The 15696-nt window shown below is 45.6% G+C and overlaps 1 protein-coding gene across 7 annotated transcripts in view; it reads left to right on the top strand.

Moving 5' to 3' along the window:
- Positions 1 to 15696, top strand: part of DOCK7 (dedicator of cytokinesis 7) — a 307570-nt gene that overhangs the window by 74788 nt on the left and 217086 nt on the right. For all 7 annotated transcript variants that reach the window (XM_077450575.1, XM_077450569.1, XM_077450571.1 and 4 more), the window contains exons 12-13: positions 2780 to 2922; positions 3097 to 3190. In XM_077450575.1, the coding sequence (XP_077306701.1) occupies positions 2780 to 2922; positions 3097 to 3190 (237 nt within the window). The remainder of the gene's footprint in view (positions 1 to 2779; positions 2923 to 3096; positions 3191 to 15696) is intronic.

A 15696-nucleotide genomic window follows, 5' to 3' on the forward strand; every position in this document is an offset into this window, starting at 1 on the left:
GATGGAGACACACACACACAGGGATGGATGGATGGATGGATGGAGACACACACACACAGGGATGGATGGATGGATGGACACACACACACACAGGGATGGATGGACGGACACACAGGGATGGACGGACACACAGGGATGGACGGACACACAGGGATGGACGGACACACACACAGGGATGGACAGGCATGTCTCACCCTCGGCTTATACACGAGTCAATAAGTTTGCCAGTTTTTTTGGGGGTAAATTGGGGGCCTCGGCTTATATTCAGGTCGGCCTATACTCGAGTATATACGGTATGTGTCAGTGTATGTGTGAGTGTGATGGTCAGCGTATGTATCAGTGTATGTGTCAGTGTGATGGTCAGGGTAGGTGTCGGTGTCGGTGTCGGTGTCGGTGTAGGTGTCGGTGTAGGTGCCAGGTGGGTTAGTGTAGGTGCCAGGTAGGTCGGTGTAATTATCAGGTAGGTCAGTGTAGGGGTCAGTGTGATGTGAGTAGTGCAGGAAGTAGGAGTCAGGTGGATTAGTGTATATGTCAGGGGGTCAGTCTAGGGGTCAGATAGGTCACATGTGTAGCAAGGGCAGGGTAAAGTGGAGTCAGGGGCGCAGCCGGGGGGGGTGGGGGCGGCAAAATTAGGTTTCGCCTAGGGTGTCAAAGATCCTTGCACCAGCCCTGCATAAATGCCAACATGTACTCTGAAGCAGAGCATCCCTTCGGAGACTGGTCCGCAGGGCAGTATTCCAACATAACGACCCCAAACACACCTCCAAGATGACCACTGCCTTGCTAAAGAAGCTGAGGGTAAAGGTGATGGACTGGCCAAGCATGTCTCCAGACCTAAACCCTATTGATCATCTGTGGGGTATCCTCAAATGGAAGGTGGAGGAGCGCAAGGTCTCTAACATCCACCAGCTCTGTGATGTCATCATGGAGGAGGGGAAGAGGACTCCAGTGCCAACCTGTGAAGCTCTGGTGAACTCCATGCCCAAGAGAGTGAAGGCAGTGCTGGAAAATAATGGCGGCCACACAAAATATTGACACTTTGGGCCCAATTTGGACATTTTCACGTTATTATTTATTTTGAGGGGACAGCAAATTGACACTGTTATACAAGCTGTACACTCACTACTTTACATTGTAGACAAACGTCATTTCTTCAGTGTTGTCACATGAAAAGATAGAAAAAAATATTTACTCACTTTTATGAGTTACTGTATGCATATATAAAGATCTATCCCACTCCTCCCTCTCTTATCTCTTCTTCAGCCATCCCCCACTCCACTTCTTTTTGGGCCTTTCCTTTCTCACCCTTCTCTCTCCCCCCTCTCTCATTCCCACCACCACCCTGTCCCTTCTTCCCCTCTGCCCCCATCTCTTCCTCTCCCCCCTCTTTCATTTCCCCACCTCCCTGTCTCTTCCTCCTGCCCCCTGTCTCTTCTTCCCGCTCTGCCCCTCTGTCTATTCTTTTCCCCTGCCCTCCATCTCTTCCTCTCCCTCCCCTCCCAACTTTTCCTCCCCGATCTCATCTCCCCCCCCCCCCCCATCTCTTCTTATCTCCCACCTTCATCTCTTCTCCCTCTCTCTTCCCCTTTTCATCTCTTGCTCCCCCCCTTTCCATCTCTTTCACCCCCACTAATTTTGTCTCTTATCTCCCACCTCTCCTTGTTGACTCCCCTCCTTCTTTCACCCTCTCCCCCCTCCATATTCTCCTTCACCCTCACTCTCCTTTTTTTTTTTGACCCCTTCTTTTCTCTCCCTCTAATCTTTCCCGCCCTCTTTTTTTTTCCTCTCTATACTCTCTCTCCCCCTCTCTCCATATCTCTCTCTCCCCCTCTCTCCATATCTCTCTCTCCCCCTCTCTCCATATCTCTCTCTCCCCCCTCTCTCCATATCTCTCTCTCCCCCTCTCTCCCCCTCTCTCCATATCTCTCTCTCCCCCTCTATCCATATCTCTCTCTCCCCCTCTATCCATATCTCTCTCTCCCCCCCCCTCTCTCTCCCCCTCTATCCATATCTCTCTCTCCCCCCTCTCTCCATATCTCCCCCCCCCCTCTCTCCATATCTCCCCCCCCCCTCTCTCCATATCTCTCTCCCCCCTCTCTCCATATCTCTCTCTCCCCCCCCTCTCTCCATATCTCTCTCTCCCCCCCCTCTCTCCATATCTCTCTCTCTCCCCCCCCTCTCTCCATATCTCTCTCTCTCCCCCCCTCTCCATATCTCTCTCTCTCCCCCCTCTCCATATCTCTCTCTCCCCCCACCTTTTGTTTTTTGTAACCGTCTTCTCTTTTCTCTCTTTCTTAGCTCTCCTCCTCCCCCCTCACTTTTTGGACCTCTTTCCCTAGCTCTTCTTCCTCCCTCATATACTGTATTTACCCCTTTTTTCCTCTCTGCTCTCTCTCCCTCTCCCTCTCCCTCTCCCTCTCTCTCTCTATCCTCTCTCCCTCTCCCTCTCCCTCTCCCTCTCCCTCTCCCTCTCCCTCTCCCTCTCCCTCTCCCTCCTCTCTCTCTCTCTCTCTCTCTCACGCTGTCGTTTTTCTTATCTGTTCTATGAAGGGGTCACCTGTTCTGATGACCTCCATGGTTGCCTTTCACTTTGGGAAGATTTCCTACTATTTTCTTTTGCCACCCGGAATGAGCGTTGGAATAAATACCTGAAAGAGGTTCTATATGTTCCCATCTGTATCAAAGAATAATGTCTGATGTTTCTCTTTATTATGTTATTTAAATGAAATCTCCTCTTCTGATCGTTTTCTGCTTACCGCGTCATTTCCCCTTTGTTTAGAGCGGAAGGGCTCCTGGTCAGAACGGCGGAATTCCAGCATCGTTGGGAGGCGTTCTCTGGAACGTACAACTAGCGGGGATGAGTCTTGTAGCCTGACCAGCTTTAGACCGGCAACGCTGACCGTGACCAACTTCTTCAAACAGGTAAAGAATCCGTGTCTAGGCTTCACTAAACAAGGATGTGATCCGGCTCCTGCGACCTGCTGCTCTCCTGCCATGGCATGGTATGGCAGATAGAGTCCAGGATTGGAGCCCAGACTGGTAGACGTTTATCACACTGTCTGGAAGTAATTTGTACCTTTTTTGTTGGACCTCCAGGAAGGAGATCGGTTAAGCGATGAGGACTTGTATAAATTTTTGGCTGACATGAGGAGACCATCTTCTGTTCTAAGAAGACTACGACCTATTACTGGTATGGCTGGGATTCGTTCCCCTCGGTTCTAAGGTTGCCTTTTTGATGGGGCAAAACTTTTTTTATTGTTATTTTGGATAAAATAAGGAAGGGTTATAACTCCTGTTAGTTTTTCTGTTTTTGCCATCTGTGTCCCATTGTTGAGATTCCTTTTACTTCTTGTCCCATACCCATAACAGGAAGTGATAGGAAATCCCTACAAAGCGAGGGAAATCCCCAGAACTAGTGTCCCCATTGGAAGACTTCCCCTCAGGGCCGTCTTTAATATTGATTGGGCCCTGGGCAAACATTTTCTTAGGGCCCCCCTCCCATCATGCAATTTCACTCTCCACCTTCTCTGAGACATACAATAAATAGCAGCTAGACTTAAAATCATTTTACTGTATCAGATCGGGCAGCGATTGCGATTGGTTGCCAGAGGTTACAGAATATCATTACAGCTTACTGACTGGTTGCTAGAGGTTACAGCACTCCTTAAGGCTCAGTGATTAGTTGCTAGAGGTTACAGCACATGGTTGGCCTCAGCTAATTACATATGCATGTCACTGCTATTTACATATGAATGCCGGTTATTTACATGTAAACACAGAGTCTGCAGGTGAGTCATCTGTACACAACAATAGGTCAGAGCTGGGCAGCAGCTATCAGGACACAGCACAGGACTAAAATCTCAAGGGACAAGGGAATGTAAACTGGGATAGTTGGCAAGTATGAGGCAGCTGCTTTGGGCCCCACAACAATGACAGGGCCCAGGGCAGCTGCCCCTTTTGCCCTGCCTTAAAGACGGCCCTGCTTCCCCTCTGTTCCTTTTCTGGTGGCAGCCCAAATTTTAGGATTCTTTTTTGGTATTAAGTGTAAATGGGACAAATGCAGATAGAGTGAATATCCCTAACGGTTGCACAGACAGCAATAAAAACCTCACAGATGTTCTAATCCCTCTCCACTATCAAAAACTATAATCTAGTTATACATTGCATGTAAACCCAAAAACTAAAATTCACTATATTGTCACTTACTCCTTGTTAACATTGATGATTATATTTTCTTTTTCTGCGAGCTCGCTAGGCCTTTGAGCATGGGCAGTTCATACTAGTACATTATTATTTTTATTTATTTTTTTCACAAAAATAAAAGTACATTATTATTTAAACCTACAGGGGAGCGCTTTTTTTTTTTTTTAGTCTCTTAATGAGCCTTTTCTACTGCTTTAAACACTTGCTGACCGCCCTATAGCAGTTTTACTGTTACAGGATGGCAGCTGTGCACTGGATCATATATATATATATCTAATGTGTGTGTGTTATCCTGCACTTCCACCTGTAGGGGGCGCGTGCGCGTCACCGATGGGCTGCTTCTGCTGTGATTTTTATTGTCGGGCAGGGACTCTGCCTATGTAAACATGGCAGTGTTCTGTTCTTGTGGGGGGATGGATTTTGTATTCTTGCAAAGCAGGGACTAAAATCTATCTCTTCCCCTAGTAAAAACAGCACATAAAGTACACAAGTAAACTCGCTAGGCACACAGTTAACCCTTTGATCGCTCTGGATGTTTAACCCCTTCCCAGCCAGTGTCATCAGTATGGAGACTGTGAATATTTTTAGCACTGATCACTGTATTAGCGTCACTGGTTCCTGCAAATTGACAAAATTGTCAGTTAGTGTCCAACTGTCCGCCGCATTATCACAGTCCTGATAGAAGTCGCTGATCGCCCCCATTACTAGCATAAAAAAAAAAATTCCGTAAATAAATTCCATTGTTTGTAGACACTATAACGTTCAAGTAAACCAATAAATATACTCTTATTGGGATTTTTTTTTACCAAAAACATATAGCAGAATACATATATTATGAAGAAATTCAATTTTGATTTTTTTATTTAATGTTTTATTATTATTAGAGAAAAAAAAAAAAAAAATATATATATATATATATATATATATATATATATATATATATATATATATATATATATATATATAATATAATTTTTTTTTCTTAACCACCTTCAGACCGGACCATTTTGCTGGTAAATGACCAGAGGTCTTTTTACAATTTGGCACTGCGCTGCTTTAACTGGTAATTGCGCGGTCATGCAATGTTGTACCCAAACAAAATTTGCGTCCTTTTCTTCCCACAAATAGAGCTTTCTTTTGATGGTATTTGATTGCCTCTGCGATTTTTATTTTTTGCGATATAAACGTAAAAAGACCGAAAATTTTGAAAAAAAATGATATTTTCTACTTTTTGTTATTAGAAAAATCCAATAAACTCAATTTTAGTCATACATTTAGGCCAAAATGTATTCAGCCACATGTCTTTGGTAAAAAAAAAAGTCAATAATTGTATATTTATTGGTTTGCGCAAAAGTTGTCACATCTACAAACTAAGGTACGTTTTCTGTAATTTACGCAGCTTTTAGTTTACGACTGCCTATCTCATTTCTTGAGGTGCTAAAATGGCAGGGCAGTACAAAACCCCCCCAAATGACCCCATTTTGGAAAGTAGACACCCTAAGGAAATTGATAAGTGGCATGTTGAGCCCATTGAATATTTTATTTTTTTGCCTCAAGCGATTGAATAATGACAAAAAAAAAATTTTTTTTTTTTTTTACACAAAGTTGTCACTAAATGATATATTGCTCACACATGCTATGGGCATATGTGAAATGACACCCCAAAATAAATTCTGCTGCTTCTCCTGAGTACGGGGATACCACATATGTGGGACTTTTTGGGAGCCTAGCCGCGTACGGGGCCCCGAAAACCAAGCACCGCCTTCAGGCTTTCTAAGGGCGTAAATTTTTGATTTCACTTCTCACTACCTATTACAGTTTTGAAGGCCATAAAATGCCAAGATGGCACAAAACCCCCACAAATGACCCCATTTTAGAAAGTAGACACCCCAAGCTATTTGCTGAGAGGCATGTTGAGTCCATGGAATATTTTATATTTTGCCACAAGTTGCGGGAAAATTACAAACTTTTTTTTTTTTCACAAAGTTGTCACTAAATGATATATTGCTCACGCATGCCATGGGCATATGTGAAATGACACCCTAAAATAAATTCTGCTGCTTCTCCTGAGTACGGGGATACCACATATGTGGGACTTTTTGGGAGCCTAGCCGCGTACGGGGCCCCGAAAACCAAGCACCGCCTTCAGGCTTTCTAAGGGCGTTACAGTTTTGAAGGCCATAAAATGCCAAGATGGCACAAACCCCCCCCCCAAATGACCCCATTTTGGAAAGTAGACACCCCTAAATTTAGGGGTACACTAGTGAGACTAGGTAATAAATGGCGGGTGCCCTGAAACTATAAAAAAAATAACTAACCAACCAGCGTCACCTGTAACAGTTATATGGTGATCACTGGTGAAAGGGTTAACTAGGGGGCAATCAGGGGGCTTTATGCGGTCGTATATGGGGGTCCCTGGCGCTATAAAAAGCTGCGGCGAACCTAAATACCTACCTGCCTAACAAGCGTCACCTGTGACACTAATACAGCGATCAGAAAAACGATCGCTTATTAGGCTGGGTTCACACTGGAGCGATGTGGGAACGCCACGAATGCGCGGCGGGTTCCCGAATCACATGCCTCCCGGCGGCAGTTCACACTGCCCTATGCGAACTGCTGGGAGTGTCAGTGAAATGTTAATGACACCCCCAGATCAGTTCGCATATCGCAGTGCGATCTGCAAACTCGGATCGCATGGTGTGAACACCCATGCGATCCGATTCTGCTGCGGACCAAAAAAAGGGTCCCGTGCGAGTTTGCGGCGGGTGCGGCGGGTGCGACAAGAATTCAGCCATACTATCTGTATGGCTGAACTCGAATCGCACAGAGATCGGATGTGATTTGCACTGCAGTGCGGTGCGAATCACATCCGTTCTCATAAACCGCTGCAATGTGAACCCAGCCTTAGTGACACTGGCGACGGGGGGTGATCACGGGGTTAAACCTTTATTGGGGGGGTTAGGGGGGTACCTTAGAACTAAAGGGGGCTAACCCTAACTGCCCTAACAGTTATTACAGTCACAAATGACACCGCCGGGTGATCAGGGGGTTAAACCTTTATTAGGTAATAAATGGCGGGTGCCCTGAAACTATAAAAAAATAACTAACCAACCAGCGTCACCTGTAACAGTTATATGGTGATCACTGGTGAAAGGGTTAACTAGGGGGCAATCAGGGGGCTTTATGCGGTCGTATATGGGGGTCCCTGGCGCTATAAAAAGCTGCGGCGAACCTAAATACCTACCTGCCTAACAAGCGTCACCTGTGACACTAATACAGCGATCAGAAAAACGATCGCTTATTAGGCTGGGTTCACACTGGAGCGATGCGGGAACGCCATGAATCCGCGGCGGGTTCCCGCATCGCATGCCTCCCGGCGGCAGTTCACACTGCCCTATGCGAACTGCTGGGAGTGTCAGTGAAATGTTAATGACACCCCCAGATCAGTTCGCATATCGCAGTGCGATCTGCAAACTCGGATCGCATGGTGTGAACACCCATGCGATCCGATTCTGCTGCGGGCCAAAAAAAGGGTCCCGTGCGAATTTGCGGCGGGTGCGGCGGGTGCGACACGAATTCAGCCATACTATCTGTATGGCTGAACTCGAATCGCACAGAGATCGGATGTGATTTGCACTGCAGTGCGGTGCGAATCACATTCGTTCTCATAAACCGCTGCAATGTGAACCCAGCCTTAGTGACACTGGCGACGGGGGGTGATCACGGGGTTAAACCTTTATTGGGGGGGTTGGGGGGGCACATTAGAACTAAAGGGGGCTAACCCTAACTGCCCTAACAGTTACTACAGTCACAAATGACACCAATGCAAAAAAAAAAAAAAAAAAAAAAAGCAATTGGTGTCACTGTGACTGGGGGGGCAGGGGTAATTGGGGGGTGATCGGGGGTAAAGGGGGGGTGTGAGTGTGCCTGGCATGTTCTACTGTATGTGGGGTGTGTTGGTGCAACTCACCGAACCTCTCTCCTCGGTGCCGGAATGAAAACTACCGACACGGAGGAGAGAATACATCACTTCCTCTCCTGTGTTTACATTACAGGAGAGGAAGTGATGTCACCGGACATTTTCATTCGCCGGGAGCGATCGAGAGGGGGTGGCCATGAATGAATGGCCGTCCCCTCGTCCGGGATCGCTCCCGAACGAATACCGACCGCCGCAGGCACCGGGCGGGCAGGCAAGGACGTACATGTAAGCCCTTATGCCTGCCCGTGCCATTCTGCCGACGTACATCGGCGTGCGGCGGTCGGCAAGTGGTTAAGTTGTTGGTCTTTTTTTGTTTTTAGTGCAAAAAAAAAACACTGCAGAGATGATTAAATACCACCAAAAGAAAGCTCTATTTGTGGGAATAAAATTACATACATTTTAATTGGGTACAGCGTTACTTGACCACACAATTTTCAGTTAAAGTAACGCCGTGCAGTATTGCAAAAAAAAAAAATGGCCTGGTCATGAAGGGGGGTAAATCCTCTGGAGGTCAAGTGGTTAAAGCAGGTAAGAAGGAAGCCAGTTGCAGGTCAAATGCACCTGTTAACGGATTCAAAATAATCTCAGAAACTCCCAAAAGTAATGCTAGACTGAAGCCATCAACACAAGCCACTTATAAAGTGGTTGTAAAGGCAGAAGGGGCATTCTATGCATTAAGATATAGTTACATAGTTAGGTTGAAAAAAAAAAAAAAGTCACAAGTCCATCTAGTTCAACCATAAAAAATAAAATAAAAATAAAAATATTGAAAAAAAGATGAAAAGCCTCCTGTGTGCAGCAGCCCCCCTAATACTTACCTGAGCCCCATCTCTATCCAGTGATGTCCACGAGTCCCTCAGCAGTCCCTCCTGATTGGTTGAGACAATTAAAGTCAGTCATATGTGAATAAATGGACCTTGCGCCAAATAAGTGAAACCTCAACAAATGATAAAAGCTGCTCCCCAAATCTAGTAGAATAGCTAGGCAATGTGAAATGTGGGAACAGGGGCCGATAAGTGAACACTTACTACTACTTACTACCATAACATGTCAGGGCAGAAGCGACGTCAAAACGTCACTTCCGCCCATAGTTCTTAAAGGGATTTTTTTTTTTTAACCGCTTAAGGACCGCCTCACGCTGATATACGTCGGCAGAATGGCACGGCTGGGCACAAACATGTACAGGTACGTTGCCCTTTAAGTGCCCAGCTGTGGGTCGCATGTGCGCGCCGGTCCTGAGCTCCGTGACCGTGTCTGCAGGACCCGTGGACCCAATCGCTGTCGGTGTCCCCACGATTGGGTCACAGAGCTGAAGAACAAGGAGAGGTCTGTGTAAACAAACCTCTCCCCATGCTTCCTAGTGAGCCCGTCACCGATCGTCTGTTCCCTGTCACCGATCGTCTGTTCCCTGTCACCGATCGTCTGTTCCCTGTCACCGATCGTCTGTTCCCTGTCATAGGGAAAGACGATCAGTGACATCACACGCCAAGCCACGCCCCCCCCTACAGTAAGAAACACACACACACACACACACACACACACACACACACACACACACACACACACACACACACACACACACACACACACACAAACTTAACCCCTATGCTGCCCCCTAGTGGTTAACCCCTTCACTGCCAGTGACATTTTTACAGTAATCGGTGCATTTTTAATGGCACCGATCGCTGTATTAATGCCAGTGGTCCCAAAAATGTGTCAAAATTGTCCGACGTGTCTGCCATAATGTTGCAATCACAATAAAAATCACTGATCACCGCCATCACTAGTAAAAAAAAAAAATTATTAATAAAAATGCCATAAACTATCCCCTATTTTGTAGACACTATAACTTTTGAGCAAACCAATCAATAAACGCTTATTTATTATATATATATATATATATATATATATATATATATATATATATATATATATATATATATATATATATATATTTTTTTTTTTTACCAAAAATATGTAGAAGAATACGTATCGGCCTAAACTGAGGGAAAAAAATGTTTTTTAATATATTTTTGGTGATATTTATTATAGCAAAAGTAAAAAATATTGCATTTTTTTCAAAATTGTCGCTCTATTTTTGTTTATAGCGCAAAAAATAAAAACCGCAGAGGTGATCAAATACCACCAAAAGAAAGCTCTATTTGTGGGGAAAAAAAGGACGCCAATTTTGTTTGGGAGCCACGTCGTACGACTGCACAATTGTCAGTTTAAAGCGACGCAGTGCCGAATCGCAAAAAGGGGCCTGGTCCTTTAGCTGCAAATTGGTCCGGGGCTTAAGTGGTTAAGGGGTTCTTTTGTTTTTTTTACTGTAGAACTGTGAAAGTAATATTTACAGTAGCGATTATTTGCTCTTTTTGTACTATAAAGGGCTCATTTTTTTTTTTTTTTTTTTTTTTTTAACCCCATTATGTTACTGTCCGAATTAATCGGTTATGAAAATAGTAATCGATTAATTTCATAATCGATTAGTTGTCGATGAATCCATTAGTTGTTTCAGCCCTAAGGGGCTTAAGTGGTTAAATTACATTTTATTGCATTTTAGACCCCTTTCACAGTGGAGGCTTTTTCAGGTGCCACAGCACTAAAAATAGTGCCTCCACAGCGCATGAAAAAAAGCCTCAGCTGCAAACCCAGTGTGAAAGCCCCAGTGCTTTCGCAATGGGGCGCTCCGCTGGCAGGGCATCACAAAAAGTCTTGCCAGCAGCTTCTTTGCAGTGGTGTAGGAAGGGTGAATACTCTGCTCCTACACTGCTCCTGTCCATTGAAAACAATTGGGCAGGGCTGCTATACCGCCTGCAAAGCGCCGCTGCAGCAGCCTTTTGCGTGCGGATTTAACCCCTTTTCGGCTGCTAGCGGGGGGGGTTAAAACCGCCCCACTAGTGGCCGAATACCGTCACTAAAACAACGGTAAAGTGCTTTACCGCTGACGCCCGGGGAGGCTCAGTTTGACAGGGGTCTTAGTATAAATATGAGGGCGGGGAGGTGAGAGATGATGTCACCTCTCTGCTCTCTTGCCCGCTCGATTCTGCCATCTGCGAAGCACTGCGGGTGTCAATATAATGTTAATTACACCCCCCCAGAATGGTTCACAGATCGCAGTGCGAACTGTGGATTTGGACAGGAATCGGATCATATGGGTGAGAACACCCATGCGATCCGAATTCCAGTGCGTGGAAAAAAGCCCCTGCACCTTTTTTTTTTGTAATCCAATGAGGAGTTCAGCCATAGGACTGTATGGCTGAACTCGCACTGCACAGACATCGCATGTGATCGGCACCGTAGTGTGAACCCGGCTTGTATATAGTCACCGTGGGGACAATAATTATTTGATCCCCTGCAGATTTTGTAAGTTTGCCCACTTACAAAGAAATTAAGGGTCTATCATTTTTATCATCGGTGTATTTTAAATGATTGAGACAGAATATTAACCAAAAATCCAGAAAAACACATGATACAAATGTTATAAATTAAGTTGTAGTTCGTTGAGTAAAGTAAGTATTTGATCCCCAATCAAAACATGACTTAGTGCTTGGTGGAGAAACCCTTGTTGGTAAGCACAGAGGTCAGACATTTCTTGTAGATGGTGACCAGGTTTTTACACATTTCAGGAGGGATTTTGATCCACTCTTTACAGATCTCTAAATCCTTAATTTTTCTTGGCTGTCGTATGGCAACTCCAAGTTTCAGCTCCCTCCAGAAATTTTCTATAGCATTAAGGTCTGGAGACTGACTAGACCACTCCATTAACCACCTTAATGTGCTTCTTCCTGAGCCACTCCTTTGTTGCCTTGGTGGTATGTTTTAGGCCCTTTTTTATGCTTGAAGACCCATCCACGACCCATCTTCAGTGTTCTGGCTGAGGGAAGAAGGTTCTCTTCCAAGATTTTACAATACATGGCCCCGTCCATTGGCTCCTCAATGCGGCAAAGTCGGCCTGTACCTTTAGGAGAGAAACAGCCCCAAAGAATATTGTTTCCACCTCTGTGCTTTACTGTAGGGATGGAGTTCTTGGGGTCATAGTCAGCGTTTTTCTTCCTTCAAACACAGCAAATTGAGTTAATGCCAAATAGCTAAATTTTGGTCTCATATGACCACAGCACTTTCCCCTAATCTGTCTCTGAATCATTTAGATGTTCATTGGCAAACTTCAGACGGGCCTGTACATGTGCCTTCTTGAGGAGGGGGGGACAGTGCAGACACTGCAGAATTTCAATCCATTATTGTGTTACCAATGGTTTGTTTGGTGACTGTGGTCCCAACTGCCTTGAGATCATTCCCCAACTCCTCCTGTGTAGTTCTGGGCTGATCCCTCACTTTTCTCATGACCATCCTCACCCCATGAGGCAAAACCTTGCATGGAGCTCCAGACCGAGGGCGATTGATGGTTATTTTGTATTCCTTCCAACCCCAACAGTTTCCTTCTCACCAAGCTTCTTGCTGATGGTTTTGTAGCCCATTCCAGCCTTGTGCAGGTCTACAGTCTTGTCCCTGACGTCCTTTGACACCTCTTTGGTGTTGCCCATGATTGTGAGGTTTGAATGGAAGAAAGGGATTCTGTGGTCAGGTGCCTTTTATACACATAACGAGTTGTCGTTAGGAGCACCTTCCTAAATTTGCAGGACTAATCTGTGTACCACATGAGCTCATACTGTGGCCAGTCTATGGGAGTCAGAATTATTGTTGGTTGGTAGAGGATCAAATACTTATTTTACTCACTGAACTGCAACTCAATTTATAATATTTGTATTGTGTGTTTTCTAGATTTTTGGTTGATATTGATATAGTCTACATCATTTAAAATACTACTATGATAAAAAAAAATATAGACCCTTCATTTCTTTGTAAGTGGGCAAACCTACAAAATCTGCCGGGGATCAAATTATTTATCCCACTGTAATATATACATCCCGTGTGTATGTGTGTGTGTATGTGTGTGTGTGTGTGTGTGTGTGTGTGTATATATATATATATATATATATATATATATATATATATATATATATATATATATATATATATATATATAGAGAGAGAGAGAGAGAGAGAGATGTGTATATATATATATATTTCTTGATCATACATCACGGGACACAGGAGCTTCATTACATAGTGGGTTATATAGGCACCTCTGGTGATTGGACACTGGTTGACCCTAATTAAGGAGAATTCCTCCCCTATATAACCCCTCCCATCTGGGAGGCACCTCAGTTTTTTCACCAGTGTCTGGGTGATGGTCACGTAAAACTTAGCTCTATGCAGGTCCCTGCGAGGGCCGAAGGGCTACAACAAACCGGATCCATACCTCGGGCCGATATTTGACTCCCAAGATGGTATGGTACCCGGGCCTCGTCTGCCGAAGAAGCGAGGTTTTGCCTGTAAGTCCTCTCCATTGGAAGACTGGGCTCTGGGAAAACCAGACTTGGGGTACTGTTTACTCAGAGCGCCCGAAAGTTTCTGGCAGAGCTTTCTACATGGCCCAGGTGGGAGGATCTTTTCGTAAGAACCCCAGATATACCTGAAGGTTGGCTAACAATACCCGCCGTGATGGGTGAAGGCTGGAATTGGTCTGATTCAGCAATTCCTGCGGCGGGGACAGGTAAGGGAAGTCATCCTGTATATTTAAATATATGAATGGATTTCTTCATTGTGAGTAGTTGTATGTCTTACCTGGTTTCCACCACTAGAGGGAGTAAGAGCAGCCTGATGCATACTTACATGCCTTTCAATACAAACACGCTCAGTGAAAGCCTGGTTTCTCCAGCTACTCACGTCTCCATTGCAGTCCCTGCCACAGATGAAGGTAAACAGGGGTCCCACGCAGTTCAGGGGTCCCACGCTGCTCCGTTTTGGGTTCTCCCCCCGGATTCCGCGGTCCTCGTGCACGCGCGCGGACGCATGCACGCACGCCGGGCGCGCTCCCGGCCTTATGGAGGAGGGGGGTGTGGTTGCGAGCCGTGCATGTCAGTGTGCACGGCGCTGTACTGCGCAGGCGCCAGGTGGCAGTTTTTAAAAAGCCCAGAGCGTCGGGACTGTAACTGGAGACACAGGAGCTGTGGGCAGTAAGCATCCGTGGGGATTGGATCCAGGCAAACCTTAAGACACCTACTCAGCATCAGGTTGTGCAGTTTAAGCATATATTGATTTATTGTGAGACTTTAAGCGCAACAGTGATCGCACTTGTACTAGTACCTCTGCTTTGTAGCCTAGTACTATGTCCCCTCGTAAGAGGGTTTCAGGGGGAGGTAATAAGAGCACTGGCAAGTCACCGCCTAGGTCCAGGGGTTCCAAAAGTGCCTGTAAATTACCATCCCCCTCTGCAAGACTGGAGCCAGCCTCTCATAACGAGTCAGTGCACCTGTCAGGTTTTGCAGCCTCTCCTAATGTCGCAGCCCCGGTCTATGTCACTGAGGACTCCCTTAGGGCTACATTGGAGGGTTTTGAAGGGAGGATAATGAATTTTATTTCTGCTTCCCTAAAAGATAGCAGGAAAAGGGGTAGATCCCCTCCCTCTGCTGAAATCCCTCTCTCGGATAGTTGTTCTGAAAATGAGGAGGGATCTCTATCTTTGGATAGGGATCATGAGCAGTCGGATGAGTCAGAGGAAGAGGAGATAGTCCCCTCCTCCCAGGCACTCAGAAAGCAGGTGCAGTATTATACTGATTTGGTGCGGACCACATTCAGAATGCCTGCTGCTGAAGTCGCTACATCCTCTGTCTCTTCCCTGGGAGTCAGGAAAGCCCCACAGACTGCCTATTCCTTTCCAATTCATCCTTTAATGGATAAATTGATGTATGAGGATTGGGGACATCCCGATAAACTGTTTACTCCTCCCAAAAGGTTTTCCATGCATTATCCTGTGGAGGAAAGTTTCACCAAGAAGTGGGGGGTCCCATCTGTCGATGCGGCTGTTTCTTGTGTGAATAAAAACCTAACTTGTCCTTTGGATAATGCGCAGGTATTCAAGGATCCAACTGATAAAAGGCTGGAAACCTTATTAAAAACCTCCTTTTCCATAGCTGGCGCTGTAGTGCAACCTACAGTCGCAGCCGTGGGGTTGTGTCAGTTCCTCAAGGAACAGGTTAAACAGATGTTTGGGCTCCTTCCCAGTGAGGAAGTAGAAGATTATGCAGAATTGCCTCACATCCTGTGTTTCATAATTGATGCGATTTTGGATTCTGTCCAACAAGCATCACGTTTATCCCTCATGTTGGTACACATGCGTAGGGCTCTATGGCTAAAGAATTGGGCTGCTGAGCTGTCATGCAAAAAGCATTTGACTGGGTTCCCGTTTAAAGGGGAGCGTTTGTTTGGGGAAGAATTAGATAAATTCGTCCAAAATATTTCAGGAGGTAAGTCTACTCTCCTTCCAGTCAAAAAGAGCAAGCGTCCTTCATTCAGGCGTGCTCTCTCTCTTTAGAGCATCAAGCTCTAAACAGTGGCGACGGCCTTCTCAGTCCTCCTCTGCTAGAAAGGCTCAAGGCCGAGTCCAGGGA

Source organism: Lithobates pipiens, unplaced genomic scaffold, assembly GCF_037356315.1.
Source record: "Lithobates pipiens isolate NorthernLeopardFrog02 unplaced genomic scaffold, aLitPip1_a1.2 Scaffold_23, whole genome shotgun sequence".
NCBI lineage: Eukaryota > Metazoa > Chordata > Amphibia > Anura > Ranidae > Lithobates > Lithobates pipiens.